Genomic DNA, 25,974 nt, shown 5'->3' on the forward strand with positions numbered 1-25,974 from the left:
CCAGCCGTTTCTTCTTAATGATTTTTGAGAACAATTAAAAATATTACCAAAACAGTATAAAATTGCATTAAACATACAACAGTAAAAAGCAAGATAAAACACACACCCTTTATGAAAGCCTCCTTGACAATATATTTAATGTATTTTATATATATTAAAAGCCTGGTTGAACTGAAACGCCTTTGGCTGCCAGCAAAAGAACAGCAGGGAGGACGCCATCCTAGCCTCCTGTGTGGCAGGGAGTTCCAGAGGGTGGGAACAACCAGTGAAAAGCCTTTCTGCACCAAATTTCCCATTTTGAAAGGGAAAGTGCATTGTTTTCTGGTGTGTCAGTGCTGCAGATTCCCTTTCTCACAGATTTTATACTTTTATAATTGCTTACTGTATATACTCATGTATAAGTCTAGAAACTTTAGTCTAAAAATTGACCCCAAAAACCTGAGATGACTTATTTACGAGTCAATGTAAGTACTGCACTGTAGCTCTTATTTTAACAAAGGCACCGTCTGCTGGCGAAAGGCAAGAGTGTAATCTGTCCTGAAAACATAGATCCCCTTCTACTCTCTCATCTATCTAACCTTTAGTGTGAGCATAAACAGTTATGCCTGCTGGAATCTGCTGAGTTTTTTGGCATTTGTTTTCCTTTCCGTCATCCTTTCCATCCTTTCTTACAATCCCCTAAATTTTACCCTTACCTTATTTGTGGATTGAATTAAAATCCACAAATATGGCCCCAAAACCTGCCCTTGACTTATACATGAGATCAACCTGTAGTTGAGTATATAAGGTAGCAAAGATTCCTTCTTTCACCCGTCTTGTGTGGCATGGGAAGTATTGTGTCAAGTTTTAAAGCCAGTTATGATTTTAAGTAATATTGGTGAGGAGTGGTGCAAAAGAACTTGAGGCTGTGGTAAGATTGGTGTCTGCTTGTTAAAGACTCCTTTGGTTCCCCCCCCCCTTTCTGTTTAGTGTCGCCTACAGACTCAAGGACTTCAAGACAGTCTGCAGCACAATACGTCGCAGCGGAACAGTCTCATACCCAGTCAGAACACCATGGAAAACTCTCTAAAGATCTAGTTCAAGAGGAGCAACCCAAGGTTGAGGCAGCAAGCCAAGAGCAGTTGAAAACTGACCCTCAGCTGTCGGTGCTGAGTTCTCTTGTGGAGAAAAGTGTCTCCCAGGCCATGTCGCTGCTCCAGCCGGGAGGAACAGGGAGTGGCAGCCTCATCCAGGGAGTGGGCTTGCCTACACTTCCTCCTGTGCAGCTTGACCCAACTTCAGTATCTCTGGGCCTCGTCTCCATGATGCAGATGGTTGCAACGCAGGTGGTGCAAGCTGTCTTAGCTGCCAAGGAGGGCTCGAGTGGGCAGGCTGTGGCCAGTGCGGCCCCAAGCTCAGCTGTGGGCAGTGCGACACCCCAGCCAAGTAGTTCTGCGAGTTGCAATGTTGAGAAGCAAGGGAATAAGCAAGAAGTGGTGCCGAGAACCGTTTCTCCTCATGCAGGTGAGAGACCACTGGGAGGTTGCCGCAGGCAGGGAGCTGATGAGATTTCTGTATGTAGAGAAAGTGCCCTCTGCTAGATCTCTCTCCTTCGGGATCTGCTCTAGTGCGGTAACAGATTGATGTTGCAGAAAACCTGTTCAGGTTTAAGTAGGTGGGGAGCTCTTCCCTTCCCCCAAATTTTCTGGGTCTGCAAGGAGCCATGGTTAGCTTGGCTTCTCTGTTGCCGAGGCACTTGCATTCATGAACAGTGGACCCAGCTGCATTGACAGGCTCTACCAATCTACAGTGGCAAGTACATTTCTATACCGCTTATCAGTGAACTAGCACCCCCTAAGTGGTTTACATTCTGTAAGCCAATTGCCCCCAACAAACTGGGTACTCATTTTAGCAACCTACAAAAGGATGCAAGTTTGAGTGGACCTTGGAGCCCTGCCTGGGATTGAACTCACAATCCTGTGGCTGCAATAATGGCATTTAACCACTGTACCACTAGGCCTCCTAGTCTGCGGATTGGCCAACCCCATCTTAGCCAGTGGTGGTACCAGTGCCCACAGGGATGCTGACGCAAACTCATGCACATCACCGAGCTTCCATGTTTTCCCCCTCCAGGGGTGGGGAAAAAGGCAGACCTGAACCCTTGTGGCAGCGAAGAGTCCACCATATTTACTTCAAATCTATCCTTCCCTGTAGCATACCTCCACTGTTCTAGGCCATGCAAGGAATGGAGGCCTTTTAGGTCCGGATGGGAAACTGAGACCAGTTTTTGCCCACCAGCAAGTCAGCAGCATGTCCAGACACTCTGGAAGTGACATTGTGTCACTTCTGGTTCCCAATTTTGGCTAATTCCTGGTTTTAAGAAGTTAGGTGTTTCCAGAGGTTTTGTTTATGTTTAATTTAGTTTAATAACTTAATTTATTTTAATTTGTATTTATTTAATTTATATACCGCCTTTCTCCTGGAGTAGGACTGAAGGCCGTTTTGGGGGCTCTGAGATGGGTGAGGAAGTAGCAGCCACCAACTTTGCATCTAGTGTTTGGTGGTTTGGCTCAGTCTGAAGATTGCACTAATTAAAAAAAAGTACAGGTAAATTAAGGGGACACAAAACTACGGTGTGGAGCCACATGCAGCCTGCACTTTCCTGTTCAGGGGTTCTCTTGTTCCTGGGGATTGTACCATAAATAATGGCCTGTGAGGCAACATTTCCAGAGGTGTTCTGGAGCTCTTAGTTCATGGGACAGTGAGGACAATGGCCATTGAAAATTTAAGGTGAATGTCTGTAGATAAGGCATCTTGGTCTATGAACAATCAAATATTAAAACCAGATTGCTTCCCTGTTGGGGAAGCAACCACAAGAAGACCCAGATTCAACTTTGAAAGTCTTTTTTAATTTTTATTATATTTTGAATGATCACGTTTCTAAGATTGTTGAGAGGAGGGAGCCACAGAAAGTGGCAACACACACCAGAATGTGGCAAGGAAGTTGCCTGACCCAGCTGGCTGGAAAATACTGCTCTTCCAGCTCTATACCATCAGTTTCTTTCTCCGTCTTTATCCAAATCAGAGTAATTTTCCTCAATTGATTTTTTCTTTCTGACTTTCCTCAATATCTTCTTTAACTTACAGCTTGCTTCTTTCTTACTCCTGTGTAGTTTGTTCTAATCCTTTTTTAAAGTGCTCTGTCTTCACTTTTTCTTTCTCTTTGATGATTCCATTGGGAGAAGAGCAAAGAGTCTGCAAAGTGAGAGGCTACTTTGCATTGTAGTGCTTCATGTTTCCGTTGCCGTTTTAGAGCCTGTTTGGGTTTACAGTTCCCCAAAACTGGTCAGAAAGCTAGCCAAAACCAACACAATTCAAAATTACCTTAATAGATAATAGATAGACACTGAGCATGCATCAACAGTGTGATGCAGCAGGTAAAAAGGCCAATGCGATTCTAGGCTGCATCAATAGAAGTATAGAGCCTAGATCAAGGGAAGTAATAGTGCCAGTCTATTCTGCTGTGGTCAGGCCTCACCTGGAATACTGTGCCCAGTTCTGGGCCCCACAATGCAAAAAGGATGTTGAGAAACTGGAATGTGTCCTGAGGAGGGTGACATAATGGTGAAGGGTCAGGAAACCATGTCTTATGAGGGGAGACTTAGAGAGCTGGATACATTTAGTCTGGAGAAGAGATGGTTGAAAGTGATATGATAGCTCTATTTAGATACAGGAAGGGACGTCATATAGAGGATGGAGCAAGCTTGTTTTCTGCTGCTTCAGATAATAAGACACAGAGCAATGGATGCAAGTTATAGGAAAAGAGATTCCACCTCAACATTAGGAGGAACAATCTAACAGTAAGAGCTGCTCGACTGTGGGACACACTTCCTCGGAGTCTGAGGGAGTCTCCTTCTTTGGAGGCTGTTTTTAAGCAAAGGTTGGATGGTCACCTGTCGGGGGTGCTTTGATTGAGAGTTCCTGCATGGCAGACGTGGTTATGCTGGATGGCCCCTGGGGTCTCTTCCAACTCTATGATTCTATGACTATTGAGACTGATGTTCATGAGCATTGCTCCTCTCATGGGATGTGGGTGCAGCGTATGGATCAAATGGTGCAGGATGCTTGGGACAGTGGAAAGTCTAAGTCAGGGGTCGGCAACCTCCGGCCCGCGGGCCGGATGCGGCCCGCGGAGGCCGTTGGAGTGGCCCCCGACTGCGGCCGGCGGCGGTCGTGGCTTTTTGCCGCTCTGGACGCCGCCATTTTTTCGTCCAAAATGGCGGCGCCCAGGGGCGAAGTCTTGTGCGACCACAGAAGAGGTCGCGCGAGACTTCGGCCTCCAGGAGGCCCGCTGCAGCCGCCGGAGCTCTCAAATTGGGCTCAGACGGCGGCAGCAGGCCTCTGTGAGGCTGGGGCCGTCACTGGCGCCGGCGGGCGGGCTGCCAGAGCCAAGGAGGCTTCGCTGTAGCGAGGCCTCCTTGGCTCTGGCCGGCTCTCCCCGCCGGCGGGAGGGCTTCCAGAGCCAAGGAGGCTTCGCTGTAGCGAGGCCTCCTTGGCTCTGGCCGGCTCTCCCCGCCGGCGGGAGGGCTGCCAGAGCCAAGGAGGCTTCGCTGTAGCGAGGCCTCCTTGGCTCTGGCCGGCTCTCCCCGCTGGCAGGAGGGCTGCCAGAGCCAAGGAGCCCCTCTGCAGCAAGGTCTCCCTTGGCCCTGGCCGGCTCTCTCCAGGCAGGGAAGGAAGGCGCGGGGGGGGGGAGGAGGAGGAGGGAGGAAGGAAAGAGGAAGAGGAGGGAGGAGGAGGAAGGAAGGAGGAAAAGGAGGGAGGAGGAGGAAGGAAAGAAGTAGGAGGAAGAGAAGCAGGGAGGAAGAAGAGGAGGAGGGAGAAAGAAGAAGAGGAGGGAGAAAGAAGAGGAGGAAGGAGGAAGAAAGGGGAGGAAGGAAGGAGGAGCAGTGCATTTCTGTGTAGTTTCAGTGCATTTAATGCTAAAAGGTCTGCTGTAACAATGATAGTGGTGGTTGTGGTGATGGTGATGTTGATGAGTGAGCTTGAGAGCCATGCAACTACTGTTTCTGAAACTGAGAAAGTGTCACCTTCCAAAGCGTGTTTTGTGTGCTTTTAATGCTAACAAGTCTCCCTTGCTTTGACAATGATAGTGTGATGATGGTGATGATGATGAGTGAGCTTGAGAGCCATGCAACTACTGTTTCTGAAGCTGAAAAAGTGTCACCTTCCAAAGTGTGTTTTGTGTGCTTTTAATGCTAACAAGTCTCCCTTGCTTTGACAATGATAGTGTGATGATGGTGATGATGATGAGTGAGCTTGAGAGGCAGGCAACTACTGTTTCTGAAGCCGAGAGAGTGTCACCTTCCAAAGTGTGAAATGCACAAATGTGCTGTTGTGTGTGTTTTGGAATGCAGGTTGGGGGTGTTTGTCCAGAAAGGGACCGAGGAGGAGGGGGCGGGCACACGCCTCCTCCTCCTTGCGGGGCTTCAGTGGAGGCTCTGCCCCTGGAGGGTGGCTCCACCCCTGGAGGGTGGAAGCTCTGCCCCCAGCATGCAGCCCCGCCCCCAGAGGGTGGAAGCTCCACCCCTCGGCTTCGGCCCCCCAACTTGTCTGAGGGACAGCAACCCGGCCCCCGGCTCCAAAAGGTTGCCTACCCCTGGTCTAAGTACTGTCCTGTTTTACCCTTGGGAGGCTAGCTAAATCCTCAGTCCAGAGTCTCAGCATTTCAAGCACTAAGAGAGAGAGAGAAAGGGAGCTTGTCTCATCAAGTTGTTTGCAGAAAAAGCACGGTTGTATGATCCAGTCCAGGTTCATTATGAGGCTCCAGTTAGTCCAGTACAGCAGGTTCAAAAGGAGAATCCAAAAGAGTAGTCCAGGTCCGAGCAGAGTTCCAGGCAATTGTCAATCGGTCAAGATACAAGACAACAGCGAGATGTCTCCCAAGAGTGATGGATAGTGGTTGACCATACTGGACCAAGGGAGGTGCTGAGATATTTATAGCCTGTCCAGGTCTCGCATGTGCTCCTTGTTAGCAGCCTGCTTCCTACTTAAATGCCGAGAACACAATTGTCTCTCTTTTTCCTGGTGTCTCTCTGTGGCGCTTGTAAGTCTGACTCGGGTGGAGGGAAACTTTGCTCCTGAGAACTTGGTCTTGGTATTAGCTGTAGCCTTACCTCCAGAAGGTAATGGAGTGGCTGCAGTCCTAGCATGTCTCCTGGGCACTAATCGTCTTTCTCAGACTTGGGAGACATGACTGGCTCCTGGAAGCAGAGGGCCCACTACTCGCCTGCATTACAGTCATCATGATCTCCTTTGGACAGATAATGTGACTTCAAGAGCACACATTTTCAAACAAGGAGGCTCAAGGTTGAAATGGGGGATTCTTTCTTTGTAAGTTGCCAGAGTTGAATCTCTTGTCTTTGTCAGCCCAAGACATTCAGGATTAGACAAACAGAGAAGTCACATTGAGCAAGACCAGATTGCACACAGGCAAGTGGAGTATGTGTTTATATGTCCATGAGTGTTCCCTGAAATCCAGTACCTGTTTGCCTGGATTCTGGTATAACTGTGTGAACACTGTTCCTAAGCTTTCTGTTACATCTGTGCTATTATTATTATTATTATTATTATTATTATCATTTTGTGGTTTTGCATTCTTGCTCTTTGTCTCTTGTGTCAGCTTTGCCAGGAAGGAAATGGAAGAGCATTGTAAGGCAACATGTCTGGTCACATAACTTCACCGTATATTTCCCTCCAGTGGATACCTCCACTAGACCAACCGGGATATTCATGGAAATTGCAAGTGGAAGGCAATTTTTAAAATAGTATATAATATAAGACAGTCTAATCCAGGCTTCTAAATGGATGGGTACAATAGAACTGGGAAATATATGGGGAGTATAAGACAGAAGGTGAGTTGGGTGAAAGATGATTTAATTGCTGGAGCACAACAAAAAGAACCACATATAACAAGTATCACAAAGTACAGTGCATCCTTTGTTTACGCGAGGATCTGTTCCGGACCCACCCATGTAAAACAAAAAAAGGTGTATGCTTGCACTGTCTGCTGCTGCCACTGCAATACCGCCTGTGGCAATCGGCGGCAGGACCGGGTTGGGGCCGGTCCTGCCGCCTCCGCAGGCCGGATGAGGCATGCGGGCCGGGGGTTGCCGACCCCTGGTTTACAGCATACGTAAAGAAAGGAGAAGGCCAGGGAATATCAGATGCTGTAGGCCAGTGATGGTGAACCTTTTAGAGGCCGAGTGCCCAAATTGCAGCCCCAAACCCACTTATTTATTGCAAAGTGCCCTGTCCCTCTGGCTTTCCAATAACAAATTCTGGCAAACTCTGTGCTGGGGGCGATGGCACATGTGCCCACAGAGAGGGCTCTGAGTGCCACCTCTGGCATGCGTGCCATAGGTTCGCCATCACTGCTGTAGGCTATATTTCAGAGGAAGGCAAAGATAAATCGCTGAATAAATCTTGCAAAGAAAACTGGGAGGAATTGGTGCCTATGCTCCAGAAAGAGATGGCCACAACTCAGCCTTCTGGGCTTATAGTTATGCACCTCATGCAAGAATAGCTTGGTGGGATGTAAGGTATCAGCCTCTGGCACATGGAGGAATGGATTAAGCTATTCTCAGGTGATGCTCATCTGGTCCAGGCTGTAGGAGAGACATGTATGGAAGAGAGTCATGGATCCTAACAACACTTGTGCAGAGAAAAACTGAGAGGGCAGCATGGAGTTTTATGGAGTCCCACGGCAAGGCTGTGATCAGCCACCCAGAGATCCCTTTCAGTTTTGTAGACCTTTATGGGGATGATGGCATTCATCTCTTTGAAAAAGGTGTTGGCATGTGACCAGAGGACATATATTCCGTTCTCATGGATCTGTAGCCTTGGATTAGTCAGAGAAATGTGGCCTTGTTCATGCCATGATGTCTCATTGGTTGCGGTTGTGGCATAAGTGGATGATTGATAACTGTTAGATGCAAGGGCTATTCACCGTTTTGCTGCCACTGGGGCGGGGGGGGGGGGGAGGGAGGCACATTTGACCTGTTTTGGCAGGCCAGAAGTTTTGTCATGGCACTTCTGGCTGTCATTTTGTCTATTTTCAGAGTTTTGGGGGGGAGATCAGAAGTAAACTGCCACACTCCTGGCTGATTTTGTGTTGACTTGAAAGATTTTCAGGTGAAAAATTGCCTGAAAAATCAACATTCTTTCTTAAAACTTTGAAGTGGCCTGGGAGGTCTGAGCTCCAGGGGCTACTTTTGGAGCCTCAAAGGTTACTTTCCAGCCACAGGCCACATTTTGTCCACTCTTGGGCAAAGCTGCGTTCTGGGTGTGTTGGCCAGACGCCAGCAGCCTCAGGAGTCTCTAACCTTCCGGCGGCACGTGACCCAGAGATAGAAGCAGGACAAGGAATCTGGTTAAAATTCAGATCCGCCATTCCTGACTTTTGCTGAGAGGCTTTTCCACCAGGTTTATAAGTCTGTTTTCTGCCCACCATAAAGCAGGCAGATAACTAGTAGTTTGAGACGAGTGGAAGAGGTTAGTGATGTTTGGACAGCAGGTGCTTTGCAGGCCTTCTCTTTTCCTTTCTCTTTAGGGTCTCGGATCTATTCCGTGCCCAGTAAGGTGACAGAGGAATTGGGTTAGTTCTCTGCTAGTGATACTGTAGATGAAGGAGGAGAGGAGAGTATATTTAGTTACTAATGCTGTTCCAGCACATTTATATGGCTGAGAGCCAATGGTTTGAACATTGGTCTACAACTCTGGAGACCAGGGTTTGAACCCCTGCTCAGCCATGGAAACCCATTGGGTGAACTTGGGCAAGTCACACTCTCGCGGAGAAAAGGAAAGAAACCCCCCCTCTGAACAAATCTTGCCAAGAACACGCTGTGATAGGTTCGCCATAAGGTTGCATTAAGTCAGAAACTACTTGAAAGCACACCACAGTGATGGGTCAATATTTTGCAGACTGTCCAGTAATATGGAAGAGAAATTTTGACCTATAAGTAGCATGATAGAAATCCAGCTTTCTGCATCTGCAAATTTTGACCTTCTGGTTTTGTTTTGCTTTTTCCTTGGAGGGTGGTAACATGAAATCCTTGTGTGATGTTCTGTGTCTGCTCTGCATGGGAGACAGTACTACACTGGGAACTGAGAAGGTGAACTTGGACTGACTGTTCTTCATGGGAACCTTTTTGTAGACACTGATGAAATGAGTCTATGGCTCATGCAGAAATATTCTCTGCTTCTGAAGAGCTTGTCAGGTTGTTGCCTGAGGAAAAAACAAGGGTGTCTTGATTCTCAGCTGATCTTCTTTGACACTGAACTGGGAAATATGGGGCCATTTTGGACCATAATCCTAGCAGTTGGAGGCACTTGCTTATTACCTGGTTTGGTTGTTATGGAAGGAACCAGAGTGTATTCAATGCCCACTGATTCCTCTTCCATCTCTCCACTGTTTGACCCCTTTCTATCTCCATTTGGGGGATGAGGGATGACTTGGCTAGAAGGATTCTCTGCATTCCACACAATGAGAGGGATGGCAGGGACTCAGTGCTGCATCCACGGTTGTTTGTCTGGACTTGGCTGACTGTCATGCCTCCCCTTGATTGTTCGGAAGATAAACAAGACTGTTCAGGAGGTTAATTGGACTATAAAAAAGGCTTACCTTTGGAGGACCCACACCAGACACCTGATAGCTAGCCAAGTGCTCCTTCAGTTCAGCAGATCAGCTCAGGTTAAGAGCAGGAGGGGAGGCCCTCCAGAACCTAGAGGAAGGAGAAGTTCAGGCGTCTGGCCGAGGCTCCCTCCTGCAGAGGAATGAGAGACTGCAATCAAAACACTGGGGAGAGCACAGCTATAAATTGCTCTACCAAAACACTGTCAGTGATCTGGGCACTGGCTGAACATGTTGCCTGTATAATGAAGCTCCAACCACCAGCTACCTTGCTGACTACAATTTCAGTCTTCCTCTCAACAGCTGGGCTTGTGCAAGAGTGTTTATCGGATTTATGATCCCCTATTAAAACACTGTTTAAGGACTTGCTGCTTTGATTCCCTGGATACCTGACTCTGATTTTTGGCTTTCTGAAGGAGGGCTCAGCTGACTCGGGTGTCTGCGGCACCTCCAGAGATAAATTTGGTTTTTCCGGTGAAGACAAACTCCAAGTGGAGGCATAACTCTGGATTTTGTATTCAAGGAGTGGCCAGATGGAGGTCAAAGGTCTTCTAGTGAATTGCCAGATCATTCAGTCCTATGGATAGGTCTGGCTGGATCTATAAACTGAAATGAACAGGAGAGGGAGAGAAGGACTGTGAAACAGATTCTTTCCTCCTTCTGGACTTTTACAAAGGTGGGGGGCAATAGTCCTTGCCTGGTAGAAAGGATGGCACTAACAATAACAGTAAGGAGGCACCATCAGTTTGACATGCAAAAGCCCCCAGGTGCTGATCCCAGGTAAAAGGATTTAAAGCTGCCAGAACAATGGAAGCAGGAGATGCTGGGAAAGGCTTGAATCTGAGAGCCATTACTGCCAGCCAGAGTAGACAATACCAATTTAGATGGACATGTTGTCTGGCCAGCTCCAAGGCAGCTTAGAGTTCCTCTGTAGTTGATGTTTAACAGTTCAACTGAAGAACCTTTCTGTCACCTTTTAATTTTGTTAAAGACTTTCTAATTAAGTGCTTGGCTTGGCTGCTGCTTCTGGTGTGTGGCTCTCTCACTGTTGTGTCTTTTACAGGTGTGAGCAAACAGGGCAAGCCCAAGCAGGTCCTTATCTGTGGCCACAACATCATTGTTCAGGCAAGACAGCGGGCTGAAAGCTCCAGCATTGGCTCACAGCTTGGCCTTGGTTCCATGGCCATGATCAAATGGCTTGGCTGTTCTGACATGTCCTGTGACCAGCTGCTGCCCACCCTCACCCCACACCTGGAATCTGAGCCGCCACCTGACATTGTGGTGGTCCACCTGGGTGAGGACGATCTGGTCAAGCAAACAAGCATCTTGATTAGCTTAAAGATAAGACAGGACCTGGCCCAGATCAGAGAGAAAGTGCCTGGGATTGGCATTATTTGGTCTTTCATGTTAGAAAGGAGGGCATGGCCAAGCAAGGAGGAAAAGAAGCGTTTCTACCGTGTCCGTGTCAAGGTAAACACAGAGGTGCATAAAGCTGTGGAAGCAGCCGGAGGAGCTTCCGTCCTGCATTCTAACATCATGTCCTCATTCCTGCACCTGTTCCAGGAGGATGGTGTGCACCTTTCAGATGCTGGGTATGACATTTTCCTGAAGAACCTGCAGCAAGGACTGATTGAGTTTATTCGTGGCAAGTGTGGGTAAAGGTCCTTCCAAGAGGCTCTTGCCTTCTTGTAACAGCTATGCTCAGGTTCACGCTGGTAAGATGGAGGAAGGAGAGCATCCTGAGCAAAGACTGGCATCTCAGAGCTGTTTGGCTTGGGAGCAAGGGAAAAGGCCTCGTGGCAGGCGGCGTGCCTGCCCTCACCTTCTGAAGGCTTGCCAGGCCTCCTTCGTCAAGAATGTCTTCTGGACTACAATCCTGCTTGGAGTCTGATGGCTCTGGGAGCCAGGGTTGGGTCATACAGAGGATTCTCTGCCACTATTGCCTCACCCCAGTAAATTAGATGCTTGTATCAGTAGTACATGTGTCAGGGCATTCATTCCGTAAAGAGGTAGATAGCCAAAGATGCTAATTGTTAATAAAATAGTGGCCCTTTCTGAACCTAAGAACTTGTGTTTTATTTCTTCTTTCCAGGATATGGGGGCAATCCTGCAGCCTCTGCTTAATGTTGGGAAAAGTGCGGAAATTGTATAGCATGATAGTTGGGCCCCTCAGAGGGTTTTGTGGCAGTGCCAGCAACAACCACTGGCAACTTGAGGCTGGCATTGAAGTCTCAGAGCTTGGGGATTGGGGCTGCTGAGGATTGCTGTGGGCCACTTTCTTCATTTATCCATAATGCACCCAGAGTTCTCAGAGCATTGTTTGGGGAGGAAGAGTTGGAGCCAGGAATTAGGATTGATGGGTGAGCAACAAGATCATCGCCTACGCATGGGGCTGTGGAAGGTGGAACTTGTCCCCAGAGACATAGCTCTCTTCCTTGCCAGTGTAAGGGAAGGATACAGTATTGGGGGCTGTTGAGCCCAAGGGGGAAAGGCCAGTAAGGGGAGGCATATTGGAATTCTACAGAATGATACCTAATAAGGAGAAAGGCGAGCAGTTTGTTTTGCTCCTTCATTATGCTAAGATTCAGTGAGGTTCACTGACGTTGAACCAGGACTGAGAGATAGGGGACAGATAAAATGAAAAGACATCTTAACACAGCACGCCATTAAAACTGGAATTTCTACTGCAGGATACGTAGCATCGGCTGCTAGCTTACATGGTTTCAAGGGGATTTCAACAAAATAAGGACAAGGCTATTGGTGCTAGTTGCTAGTAATGATAGTTAATCCCATGGAAGGCAATGTTTGGCTGTCTCATGGTAGACGAGGCTCCCAGTGTCTCCACTGGCTACATGTTGGCCAAGGCCCTGTATTGGGATTGCACAGCGTAATGGTCTGCGTGTGGTGTTAGGCATTAATTACACCATGCAACACTTGCATTGATTGGCATTGTTGTGCTACTGAACCAAGAGAGCCAGATGTGCAACCGAAAGCACAACTAAATGCATATGATCTTCCAAGAACAACACACAATGCTGTGTGTGCATGTGCAGTGGGTGAGCATACAGGAGGAGTGCTCCTGCATGCACAGTTCTGCTTCCACTACCTTCGATTGGAGGTGGATGTTCTGAATTGGTTAAAAATGTACAACTACCTCCATAGGGGTAACCTCTACAGGTGTAGGACTCCCATTAGGACTGTGTCCATTACCATCAGTAAGACCAAAGCCAGTATGCCTCTCAGTACCAGTTGCTGAGGAGTGCATCATCATTGCTCACGTATCCTCCCTGTGGGCTCCCCATAGGCTCCTGGTTGGTTAGTGTGGGAAGAAAATGCAGGGCTGGGTAGACCTTGGATCTGTCCTGTTTTTGACCTTGAGAGAATAGCCAAGCTGTCATTCCAGAGTCTCGGCATTTTAGGCAATGAGAGGGAGAGAGAAAAGAGCTTGTCTCATCAAGCCATTGGTAGCAAAAGCAGTGGTCATATAATCCAGTCCAGGTTCGTCACTAGGCTCCAGTCAGTCCAGTAGAGCAGGTTCAAAGGAAAAATCCAAAAGAGCAGTCCAGGTTCAAACAGAGTTCCAGGCAACAGGCAATCAGTCAAAGTGAGATGCCTCCCAAGCAGGATGGATGGTTGTCGGCCATACTGGACCGAAGGTGGTGAGATATTTATAGCCTGTCTGAGTATTGCAGATGCTCCCAGTTAGCAACCTGGTTCCTACTTAACCACAGAGAAGGCTGTTGCCTCTTTTTTTCCTGGTGTTTCTCTGTGGGAGTAGGCACTGGTAATTCTGGCTCCGGTGGAAGGACACTGCTCCTGGGAACATGGTCCTGCGTCTGGCTGCAGACTTATCTCCAGAGGTTGCTGGAGTGGCTGCAGTCCTGGAGTGTCTCCTGGGCTCTCAGCCTCAAAATCAGAGGACGTGCCTGGTTCCTGGAGGCAGGGCATGACATTGCCCAGAAATCTTTGTGACTGTATCTTTGGACTTCAGTAGTTAAAATTTGTCTGTGTAAAATTATATCAGGTGATGCTGTGGGCTGTGTTGAACTGTATCATCAGTGGAGTCCAGTGGTTAACATAGGAGAATTATTTTATCCTCAAAGTGTTGTTCGCTCATATGACAGTGGGCTAATTATTCAAGATTCCACCAGACCTTTTTGATATTGAGAAACTGGAACTGTGTCCAGATGAGGGAGACTAAAATGGTGAGGGGTCTGGAAACCAAGCCCTAAGAGGAATGACTTAGGGCGCTGGGTATGTTTAGCCTGGAAAAGAGATGGTCAAGAGGTGATATGATAGCCCTGTTTGACTGTTTGAAGGGAAATCACATTGAGGATGGAGCAAGCTTGTTTTCTGCTGCTCCAGAGAATAGGACCTGGAACAATGGATGCAAGCTGCAGGAAAAGAGATTCCACCTCAACATTAGGAGGAACGTCCTGAGAGTAAGGGCAGTTCGACAGTGGAACACACTCCCTCGGAGTGTAGTGGAGTCTCCTTCTTTGGGGGTCTTTAAGCAGAGGCTGGATGGCCATCTTTTGCGGGTGCTTTGATTGTAAGTTCCTGCATGGCAGAATGGGGTTGGACGGGATGGCCCTTGTAGTCTCTTCCAACTCTATGATTCTTGAGGCCAGATTGCAGAAAGTCACAATAGAAGACTGAGAGGATGCCTCTGAAGAGCACATACTAGGAAGCATAAGTAAGAGGGGACTGTTTCACTTACGCCCTGCTTGCACGGTTCCTGGCAACGCTTGGCCCAAAACATTTAGCTGTGTGAGCATGAGGGACAAGATGGTGCCTCACACACAGCCCATGTACAGAAGCTGATTGTACTGGCAGCTGAATCTCGAGGCAAGAAGGCAGAGTCCTCCAGTACTCCTGAGCTCAGTAGGGCTGTTCAGGAGAGAGCAGAGCAGGAGACACAAAACAGAAGCTGTTGTGAAGCTCTGGATAAACTGCAGACACTGTCCACTGCAACTGCTGTGTCTGAAGTGATTAGTACTTTCGCCCTGATGGTGAGGCCAGTCCTGCTGGTTAGCCGTAGTGGCATCAGAAGGACTGAACTAGACCAGTCTCCGGACTGACCCAGCATGACTGTCCCTGAAAGAGTACAGGAATGGTCATTTTCCAGTGCCACAGCATTGAAAGAGCACTGCTGTTATGATGCAGAGGCACTAGAAAACGCTATAGAACAGTAGGACTGGTGCATCATTGCTACAAATGGAGTGGTAATGGAAACTGCCATGGCAGTGAGGTCCAATGGTTAATGGCTCAGTTGATCTTGATCTCTCTGCGTACTTAATCTAGTTAAGTTCTAGCTGCCTTCCAGCTTGCTTCCTTGCCTTAAGCTTGCCAGTGTGTGCCAGGAAGCCACCTAGTCTGCTGAATGGGAAAGGGCACTGAAGGGTATGATGGCATCAGCCTTCCAAGCCATCATCATAATATTTCGCAGAATGGCTCCACTGAAAGCTGCATTTTCCAAGAAACCTCAGGAGTCTTGACTGAATCTAGTAGCTTCCATGGGGGCACCATTTTATAATTTCCCCAATACACCCCCTTGCAAAGAGATAAAGCCATAAGATGGATGATAACATAATGTGGTATTACAAGGGAGGGGTAAAGCTGTTGGGACTGTACACTTCATCAGGAAACTACCAAGTCTTGCCAGAGATGTAGACCTATAAAGCTTCCCCCGTGTTCAGATGTCCAGTTCCATGACTGCTAGAGAACACATCATCGAGGGCTTATCTTCTCTATATATGCTGAGCTGGTGACATGTTGGGAGACTCTTGTGGTTTTTGGTGATGGTCATGAAGTCTTGACCCACCAGGCGGCTTCAAGATGTGTGTTGAGACCTTCTAGAACAACCATGCTGGGCAGACCGGATATCAAACCCAGCACCATCCTCTGTGCCATTTGAAAGCACCACTCGCAGCCTTGGAGAGAGACTGGTAAGCCATTTGGGGATATTGTGGTGGGGAGAAGGACCTGAAGAGGGAAGAGACCTGAGATGAGTGTTTGCCCTTTCTTCTCTGACACTGACACCGTGCTTCTCCATCACTTCCAATTCCCTCCTTTTCTAGATCACTCAATGACATTCTTTGGCTCCTCTCTGCTGCTTAATTGTGTAAAAAGTGAGGAAAGAGCAAAGTAGAGCAATCAAGCAACCAACCTTACATCAGGCCTCTTCAAGCCAAGCCATTAAACTAAACATTCTCAGAGCCTTAAATGATGAGGGGTGGGCAAACCCTGAGGGTCCAAGGGCCAATAATATTTAAGCATGGCTATCATGTCCCCTCTTAACTTTCTCCTCTTCAGCTAAATATCCCCAGCTCCCTAATCTGCTCCTCAGAGGGCTTGGGAGTTTCCAGACCTTTCACCATTCTGGTTGCTCTCCTCTGGCCAGGCTCCAGTTTGTCAGCAACCATCTTGAATTGTGGTGCACAGAGCGGGACTATTACTTCCCTCAATCTAGACACCATACTATTAATACAGCCTAGGATTATTTAAACATGGCTAAAGTCAGGAGGATTAAACCTTGTTTTTAAAGGAGAATCCCCATTCATAGAGGTTTCTAGAAATAACCATTTTCCCTTTTTGCTTGCCAGCTGTATATTTTATATGCAGGTACTCTGGAGACAAAGGTTCAATGCTCAAGTATAAAAACTCACTGGGTGTACTTTGGGCAAATCACACTTTCTCAGCCTCAGGATGGCAATGACACCCCCCACCCCCAGAATAAATTTGCCAAGAAAACCCAGTGATCGGTTCACCTTGGGTTGCCATGAGTAAAAAGTGACTTGAAGGCATACAACTACAACATTTCTAATAATCAAATTGATGTGTAACTGGCCATTCTTGAATAGAAAATCTGGTGCCAGAAGCAGCATGGAAAGAATAGGAATAGCTTCTAGAGTGGTTTGAACATCTTCCAGCAGACATTTTATTCAAAATTGACAACATGCACATGTGAAATAAAACAGTCTGATCAGGTAAACCTTGCAGAAGTGAACAAAAAACGTTTTAGATTGCTTGAGTGTTTCTTTCAGAAGGCAGACAGGGATGACTTTTCTTTCATCAGCCTCCACTTTTCTTAAAGACTTACACACTGCTGGCCAAACGTAAAAGGTCTATGCTTTTGAAAATGTTGGGGCTAGCTGTTGAGACTGGCTTACCTGTTTGCTCATTTTATCTCTGTTTTGCTGATCTCTTAATGCTCACTAAAGGATTCTGGCAGCAGCTGCTGCTTGCCTTGCCTGTTTTGGGGAGGCACAGTAGGAGGGGTTCAGAGCAGGATCCCATTCTTTTCCATCTCAAAATTTATTGTAGCGGTTACTGCAGATACTTCTCCAACTTGTAGAGAGATCTTGTAGCATCTTTGAGACTAACTGAAAGAAAGGAGTTGGCCCTAGTGGTTTCTTCTAGCTCTATCAGTCTGTGATTTAGTTAAATACAGTCTGCCCTTGGCGTTTGCACCCTCACCATACGCGGATTTAAGCTTATGCTGACAGCGAGTGGCAAGGGAGTGCACCGCCATTGAAATCAGTGGGACACCAGCATACATGAAATTTACCTTGCGCGGGGGGGGGGGGGTCCAGAACAGATCCCCCGCATGTGGCAAGGGCAGACTGTACTTACAGGTAAAATACTATTCACCCTGTACTTGAATATCTTAAAATTACTTTTGAGGCCAGGCGTGATTTGCACAGGGGTCAAGGATGTAGCTCCACGTATTGCTTATAATCTTTGCATTCCATGTCTTCAGTACTGGAAAAGAACTAGTAGGCAAACAGTGAGAGGTGATTTTAGATTGTACGCCGTAAGCAGGTTTTATCTGTATCTTGGTTGATGACTATGTAAAGCACTGTGTAAACTTATGGCACAATAATAATAATAATAATAATAATAATAATAATAATAATAATAATGTGAAGTTCACATGCAGGTTAGGCCTGAGGCCATGCCCTTGGCTCTTGGGTGTCTCCTTCCCAGGCAGCTAAGAAAACAAACCTGACACTGAGCGTGTCCCCTCCATCGCCAGCCCCACGTCCTCCGCAGACGGTCAGTTGGGTCTGAGTGACAGGCAGCTGTGCTTTGCGGGTGTGCATTCCAGGGAAAGCTAATGAGGCCCTCTCAGCACATGAAGGCTCTAGGGCACAGCAAGCCCTTGACCGCAGGTGCCTGAGTGGTCATCTTTGCTTTTTCCTTTTCTCTGCCTTCCTCTGAAGCTGTCAGAAGGACCATTCCAGCTCTTGGGATAAAAAGAAGTCAGAGAAATAGCAGGATGTAGGCAGGGTCCATTGAGAGAAGGATCCACTCTTCCCAGTGCCCTTGTTGAAGGACACTCTGCCATGTATCTTCACAACATGCTTGGCAGGTTGCACTTTGGAGGATTTTGCCCTGAGAGCTTTAGACCCCCTTCCGTTTGAGATTTCCCTGCACCATGGATGGATGACCGGGGATTGGATTCCCCTGAGCAGAGATCTCATGCTGTGCCTGAACCCTGGGATGGGCCCCTGAGGTGGGACAATGCAAGGCGGTAAGAAAATAGCGGGCACCGAGGGCAACCGAGGGGCAGGGTGCGCAGAGTCAACGACGCAGCTGCCTCTCGATCCACTGAGACGGTAAGTCCAGTCTGGAGAATGGTGCTGGAGTGGGTTGGTGGATGCTGGATGCTGAAATGTTAGTACTTAGTGGTGGTAGTCCCCCTAATACAACCTTTCTGTTTGTTGTCTTGACAATCTTCACAGCTCTGGAGTTCCATCATCACCTCCAAAGCTTGAGAGGGGAGTCCACTTTCTCTTCTAGGGACACTTTTACCCGTTGTTGAGTCACACTTCAGTGGAGGGACTGGTAGATGTTGAACAAGTTAGCCAAGAGGTCAACAATGTTGTTCAAGAGAGAATGGTACCCAGTGTTGTGTTGTGATCTGACCCGTGTTTGAAGTGGAATGTTGTGCATGTGTATGTATTTGTACTTTGAAGTTGCTTGTCAGACTATGGCAACCTCATGAATCTCACAGGGTTTTCTTTGGCCAGGAATTCTCAGAGGTGTTTTTGCCATTTCCTTCCTTTGAAATAGATTTCCTGGGATTCCTTGGCGGTCCCCCATCCAAATTCTAACCAGGGCCGACATTGCATCAGATTTCCACTAAAGCAGTGGTCGCCAAACTATGCCCTTTCAGAGATTTGGACTTCAGCTCCCAGAAGCCTGAGCCATGTTAGCCAATAGTCTGGGATTCTGGGATTCTCTTGAAGGGCACTGTTTGGGGAGAACTAATGGGAGAGAGCCGAGGTGCAATCTATGAGAAGGTTCTCCCTTGTGTTCTCACCAAATGTCTCTGTGATGGTGAAGGGACTGAGAGAGAGCTTGAGGTCCACTGAGGATCTCAAAACTTGGGCAGCCTCATTTGGGGAGGTGTGTTCCTTCAGATAGTGTGGATGCAAGCTGGATAGGGCTTTATTGAGAATTTGGATCTCCGCACACTGTCGCAGGGGGGAAGCATGTTTGCTGGCCTCCAGTGAAGAGTGGCCGCAATAACAGCGCCATTGTGCTGAGTGCCATGATAGAGATAATGGGAGACATGACCAGAGCATTTTAAAGCTCCTGCTGCTCCCTCCTCTTCCTTTTCTCGAAGCTGCTTTTGAAGAGATCAGTGAGTGACCTTCACTAGCAAACAGTCAATCGGCAAGCAAACACCTTCACTAGTGATCTACTCTGGAGTTTGTTCTTAGCTGCGCCTGGTTGCCTGGCAGGTTCAGGCACTGATGCGCAATCTGGTCCATCCAGATTTATTATACAGTGGGTCCTTGGTAGCCACCGAGGTTTGATTCCAAGACCCCTCTGTGGATACCAAAACTTGTGGATGCTCAAGTCCCGTTGAGCACGGTGACACAGTGAAATGGTGTCCCTTATATCAAATATCATGTCTGTCTTCATTTTCACTATCTTTACGCTTCTTCCTAATAAAATACAGTGGGCCCTCCACATTTGCTGGGGCTAAGGGCACAGGATCCCTGTGGAAGTGGTTTTTAAAAAAACACTATGTTTTTAACCTGAGAGAACATCTCTCTAGGAACCGTAGGTCCTGCAGCACAACTCTGTGGTCAGCATCTGCCAGAAATTTACCATAGAATCAAGTTGGAGGACCTACAGATGCCTAGAGAAGTGTTTTCTCTAGTCATGTCAAAGGCCCCCAGAGCAACTCTATGATCAAATTGCAACATTTATGTTTCATCTACACCTTATAAACATAGCCTAAAGGTAATTATGTGCACAATATATTTAATAATTTTGTGCATTAAACAAAAATTGTACACACTGAACCACCATAAAGCAAAGGTGTTACCATCTCGATGTGCACCATTTTGGAGTATTCTGGATTTTGGAATTCTAGATAAGGGAAACTCAACCTGTCTCTTCATTTTGGAAGGAAAAAAGGGAGGAGGAGGAGTATACGCGAAATCTACTTTGGACACATTATTTTTTAACAATCTTGCCCGTGAAAGTTTGTGTGCAAAACAAAACTGTCACTATCTCAGCCAAATGCAATTATTTTCATAAGGATCAAGTAGACAGACCGTATTGTAAAGAACAAAAATAGATTTCTGGCCTTGCATCGCACATTTTAGTGCAAATATAGAGACACAAATAGTGTTCAATTCAGCAAGTCTTGCAGAAAACCCATGTGGATAATTTTGGATTTTGGAATATTTCAGATTTCAGGAGACCGAACCTGTAGTATTCATTTGAGTGTTTTAATCTCTTTCTTTCTGTCTGGATGTAAGTGGCTAGTGTCCAAATGGGCTTGGGAAGGGAGTGCGGCCGCAAAAGGCCATAGCAGGGCGAGGGCAGAGACCCTGGTTGGGTTGAGGGTGGTTTTGCCCTAGTGCTTTGCCCTGAGATTGAGGTCTCTACTATCCATGTGGCATCAAATTCAAGGCTGGACCTGTACTTAGCCTCTCAAGTTAAGGCCCCTGTGTGCCTCATGATCTGCTATTTCATACATGGCCTTATGAGTGGGCATGCGCCTGTGGTTTCATTAGGCCTTGGGTGGGCATCTGTATGCCACATCCCTTGCCCTTGACCATACTAGGCCTTACCACCCTTTCTCCCCTGGCCTTGACTAGGACTTGCTCCAGGCTTCTTCTTCTTATTATTATTATTATTATTAGCAGCAACATATTAATTCTTTAGACTTTATCAGGTCCTTGTACAGTCTTTCAGGCCCAGTTATTTCTCTAGCCCAGTTTTAGTTTTCTACTTTGTGGTTAAGCCTAGGTTAGGTTAGGTCTAGGCAGGGTTGCTAGGACACATCCTATGTTTCAGCCTTCTCTCTGGGAGGAATTCCAAAACCTCCATTTTTGAGAAGTGGGAAAGAGCCAGCTTGGTGTAGTGGTTTTGAGCATTGGACTATGACTCTGGAGACCAGGGTTTGATTCCCCGCTCGGCCATGAAACCCACTGAGTGATGGGATTTTGTGGGTTTTTCGGGCTATGTAGCCCTGTTCCGGTTCGGAAGAGTTTATTCCTGACGTTTCGCCTGCAGCTGTGGCTGGCATCTTCAGAGAATGCTGGCATAGAAGAGAGTGGGATGCACACACACGCACACTTGTCCCTCCATATTCACTAAGGTTAGGGGCCCAAGACCCCTGTGAATATGGAAAAACGCCATGTTTTTACCTGAGAGGACACCCCTCTAGGGATCTCTAGGTCCAACAGACACTGACCATAGAACTTCACTGGAGGCGCTACAAAGGCCTAGTAGAGTATTCACTCAAGGAATCTCTAGGTCTTTCAGTACAACTTTTAGTTAAAGTTCACCATAGAGTTGCACTGGAGGACCTAGATATTCCTAAAGATGACATATTAATCAAATCTGTGAATAATCAAAGCTGCAAATAGGGAGGGATGACTGTACTGTATGACCCTTGGTTGAGAGAAAGTGATTTACATGTTGATCTGCCTATGGTTCTGTTGTGGAATGGCAAGGCCTCGGGGTGTCCATTTATTTTATGATCCATGAGCCTTGCCATTCCACAACAGAACCATACGCAGATAAGCATGCAAATTGCTTCCTCTCAACCAACAGTATATACACCTCACTGCCTTCATGCCAGCATTCTCTGAAGATGCCAGCCATAGCTGTTGGTGAAACGTTACGAATAAACTCTTCTAGAGCAAGGCCATGTAACCCAAAAACACCACAAAAAACTATGGATGCCAGCCGTGAAAGCTTTGACTTCCCACTGGGTAATCTTGGACAAGTCACACTCTCTCAGCCATGGCAAACCTCTGAACGAAACATGGTCCCCCAAAAAACCCATTATAAGCTCACCTTAGGGTCACCATAAGTTAGAAATGACTTGAAAGTACACTTGAAGAGAAGATTAAGAGGTGATATGATAGTCCTGTTTAAGTCTTTGAAGGGCTGCACATTGAGGAAGGAGTAAGCTTGTTTTCTGCTGCTCCAGAGAATAGGATACAGAACAATGGATGCAAGCTCCAGAGAAAGTTTTCACCTCAACATTAGGAGGAACGTCCTGACAGTAAGGGCTCTTCAACAGTGGAAGACGCTCCTTTGGAGGGTGGTGGAGTCTCCCTCTTGGAGGTCTTTAAGCAGAGGCTGAATGGCCATCTTTCAGGGATGCTCTGATTGAGAATTCCTGCATGGCAGAATGTGGTTGAACAGGATTATCTTTGTGGTCTCTTCCAACTTTATGATTCTGTGATTCTTTTGGAGGGAAGAGAGGATGTTCATGGAAGCACTACGGATCTCTTTAGACACTGGGATCCTTGGAGTTTGAAGGCATATTAATTTTAAATCCCAGGAATATATCCCAGTTGGTAACCACTGATTGACCCAGGCTTGGCCCAGGGATTGGGCAGAAGCTGACGTCACAGCGCATGTCACCTTTTTAGAGTTTCCCCCCCATTGTGGTTGCAGTTAAGAAGCGGACCAGGGAGATTAGCAGTTACCTGGATGGGAATGGTGTTTCTCCATCTAAATTAATGAAGCTCTTCTTTTTCATGCTGTGCCTAACTGCTTTCTTCCGTCTATTGTGAACAAGTGAACCGGTGGTCAAGTCGAGGCAGAGACAAGTCAGGCAGAGCATTAGAGCTTAGAGACCTCACTGTGGGAAGCCAGCGCGTTCTTCTTAAAATTTGTGGCTGTAAAACTGATCAGAAACAGGCAGAATCTGCGGTTCGACTCCAAATTTGCAGTGATCAGGTAATAAGCCTGGTATGAGCTTATCCTGGCTGTGCTCAGGTTCTAGGGAAAACTTGGCTGTCTTTTCAGCCATACCAACGTGTCAGCTCCAACTAAATGTCAGATCTGGTCCGTCACCATCAGGGCCCTAAATGTGCTGGGTTTAAAAGTGGTTAAATTTGGTATCCATTCATTCAGGATTGGGGCTTCTACAGTGAGCTTTAGTCCACAGCTTATTCAAAAGATAGGATGCTGGAGGTCTTCGGCATTCAGGAGGCACGTTAGGCCGTTGCAGCACTAATGTGATATATGGTTGCTCTTGTTTTGCAGATTCTAGGTTATGGCTGGTGAGGCATCGTGTCCTGATCTGCGGCCATAGCATTATTTATCAGGCGGAACAGCAGGCTCGTAATGGCGAATTTGGATCCCACCTGGGATTGGGCGATCTGGCTGTAGTTGAGTGGCTAAGCAAGAATGATCTTCGGTGGCATGACCTGATGCCAATGCTGTTTGTGGAACGCCAGGGGCCTCCGCCGCAGGTCCTAGTCATTCACCTGGGGGCCACTGACATGGGTCTGGTGAAGGGCAAGGCCCTAGTTATACAAGCTATCCAAGACATGGAGGCTATCCAGTCCTCTTGGCCTGGGGTATCTATAGTGTGGTCGGCTATGTTGCCCAGGAAAGTATGGCAGGGTAATGCGGATCCCCGGCGACTTCACATAGCTCGAAGAAGGGTCAACAGGGAAATACAGAATGCCCTGGCCAAGGGACTGGGCCATTTCTTGCCACATCCCCAAATAGTTTTTAATCGGCCTGAGCTCTACGATGCCGATGGGGTCCACTTATCTGAAGAAGGGAACCAGATATTCCTGGGAGATTTGCAACAGGGCGTGAGGGCCGTTTTGGATAGCCTGGTGGGGGAATAGGAGCTAAGCAGACACTTGCCCCTTATCTGTGGCAGGTAGTAGCGGGAGAAAGTCGTAGTTTGGTGAACACCTTCAGTACCTATTTGGGAAAGGCTATATCTCTGGAGCTTGCCCCTACATGTCGTGAGACCCGAGGGGTGGGGAAGGGGGCCATCCTTGTGGTTGGCCTGAGAGTTTAGTCCTTACTAGAGGTCATGCGACTTTGGGGTCGGATCTTTGGGTTGGCCTTCCAGTAGCAGAGCAACCTAGCCTTTGGATTCTCCTTTGGGGCTCAGGTGTGTTTTGCCTGCTTCATCTGCGCCTGCACTAGCTTGGTCCCCCTTTTTGCACATCTTGGGGGATAAAGGATAAAAAGGTGCAAGTATAAATAAAGTGGCCCGTATTTGTGTCCTAAGTCCCGTGTGTGGTCTCATTATTTTCGTGCGTTGGTCAGCAATAACCCCCACTTTGATGTGTGCCTGGAAATGAACCTGTGGCTTGTGAAGTTGTTTCAGAAAGGGGGGGGGGGGTATTCACTGCAGCATTTTACATTTAAGGTGGTTTCCAAACAGTGCCCAGAAAACTGAAATGATGCTCGTTGAAGCCGTTGTGGCAGGATTTGCATGTTCGCTGGAACCAGCTCTAGTCTGGTGGCACCATTTTAGACCCAACGAAGTTTTCAAACACTTCCCAAAGGCATCCCCATTTAGAAGGCGGCATAGCAATGTATATGGGATGTAATTAAGGCATGTGTCACTGGGGTGAGATTGGATGTTTCTGGCAATGGATGCGGCTGGCATGCTAGTAACTGTGCAAATGCAGTCCTTGCCACGGCTGAAATTTCTGTCCTTCCTTAGTTACATTTGTATTTTGACTTCATTTCCCCCATTCTCTCTCTCTCTCTCTCTCTCTCTCTCTCTCTCTCTCTCTATATATATATATATATATATATATATATATATATATATATTATATATATATAAGCATCTTTTTATTTTGGGGCTGTCCCCCTCCTAGTCCCCTCTTTTTATGATATCTTCTCTCATTGCCTCTGGCACAGAGTTTCTCTTCCATTCTGTTCTGGTGCAGCAGTGGTGGTCCAAATTAAATAATAATAATAATAATAATAATAATAATGTATTTTTATCCTGCCTCTTCCCAAAGGATCAAGGCAGCTTACAACAATGATAAAAAACAGAAATACAACAATACAAATTAAAACCCATTATCCCTTCCTCCGACATACAACTGAAAAATACCACATACCAATAATAAAATAAAATCCAGTCATAAAAGCAACCAGTTAACAACAGAGAGATGGGTATCGTAGAGAGATGGAAATCCTAGAATATTCTATATGGGGGATCCATATCAATGGGTGACCAAATTATTAAGTGGTTCGGATTATTAAGTCCCAATGGGGCTTTTCCAGGCATGTCAAGTTCTGGGCCTATGAAATGCAACTGTAGATTCCCTTTCCCCATTTTCATTCCCTCAGCTTCTGGGAATGTCCCCCAACCTGCTGGCATCTCTGCAGTTCCTTTGGAGAGATGGAAAGAGTCGTTGTGCTCTGATGGTTGCCTCAAACCCGCTCCACTTAAAAGCATAGTTTACAAGCTTTCTGGCCGATCCACCACCATCATGAGGAGTGCCCTAGTTGGCCTGTATCACCAGAGACTTGGTGCCTCTCCAAGACCCTGGCCTAGCTGCTGGAACGATTTGGGGGGAAGCTAGCTGCCCTGGCCTTCTGTTCAGAAAGTCTGGCCTTTGTCATCTTTGGGTCTGTTGGATTTTTTGGAGATGTAGGCAAGGGAGAACCCTCTTTCTTTCCCATACACCTGCACCCTGGACCCATGCCTGCGGCTGTAAACCTCCTTTTGAAAGGAGAATATGAACCACCTTCCATCATTCTCTTCTGTGCAATCTTTGTTATGGGGTGTCCTTTGCTGCAACCAGCATTAGTGCAAATCTCTCTAAATCAGTGGTCCCCAAACTGCATTTTTAAGGGATTTTGGACTTCAGCTCCCAGAATCCCAGGCTATTTACCAACATGGCTGAAGCTCCTGAGAGCTGTAGTCCAAATTTTCTTAAAGGGCACAGTTTGGGGAACACTGCTCTAAATTAAAGTAGGGTTCTTCAGATCACAAACCTGGTGTGGTGGGTGTGTGGCCTCTCTGTACATGTTCTAAGGTCCAA

General features: G+C 47.1%; 2 protein-coding genes across 7 annotated transcripts in view; both read left to right on the plus strand.

Moving 5' to 3' along the window:
• LOC149313319 (uncharacterized) overlaps nt 1–25,974 on the plus strand; it is a 42,699-nt gene that overhangs the window by 8,209 nt on the left and 8,516 nt on the right. For 2 of the 6 annotated variants that reach the window (XM_089526450.1, XM_089526451.1), the window contains one exon: nt 970–1,503. In XM_089526450.1, the coding sequence (XP_089382576.1) occupies nt 970–1,503 (534 nt within the window). Of the gene's footprint in view, nt 1–969; nt 1,504–6,405; nt 6,572–6,658; nt 7,315–10,730; nt 11,734–23,203; nt 24,194–25,974 lie in introns of those variants that run through there. The other 4 variants (XM_089526453.1, XM_089526452.1, XM_089526454.1 and 1 more) reach the window with 4 other exon arrangements.
• ZNF638 (zinc finger protein 638) overlaps nt 17,886–25,974 on the plus strand; it is a 65,492-nt gene continuing 57,403 nt past the window's right edge. The window contains exon 1 of the mRNA XM_089526447.1: nt 17,886–18,288. Within this exon, the coding sequence (XP_089382573.1) occupies nt 18,194–18,288 (95 nt within the window). The 5' untranslated portion in view covers nt 17,886–18,193. The remainder of the gene's footprint in view (nt 18,289–25,974) is intronic.

Source organism: Sceloporus occidentalis, unplaced genomic scaffold (assembly GCF_023333645.1).
Source record: "Sceloporus occidentalis isolate IW3139 unplaced genomic scaffold, rSceOcc1.0.p SCAF_5, whole genome shotgun sequence".
NCBI classification, from domain to species: Eukaryota; Metazoa; Chordata; class Lepidosauria; order Squamata; family Phrynosomatidae; genus Sceloporus; species Sceloporus occidentalis.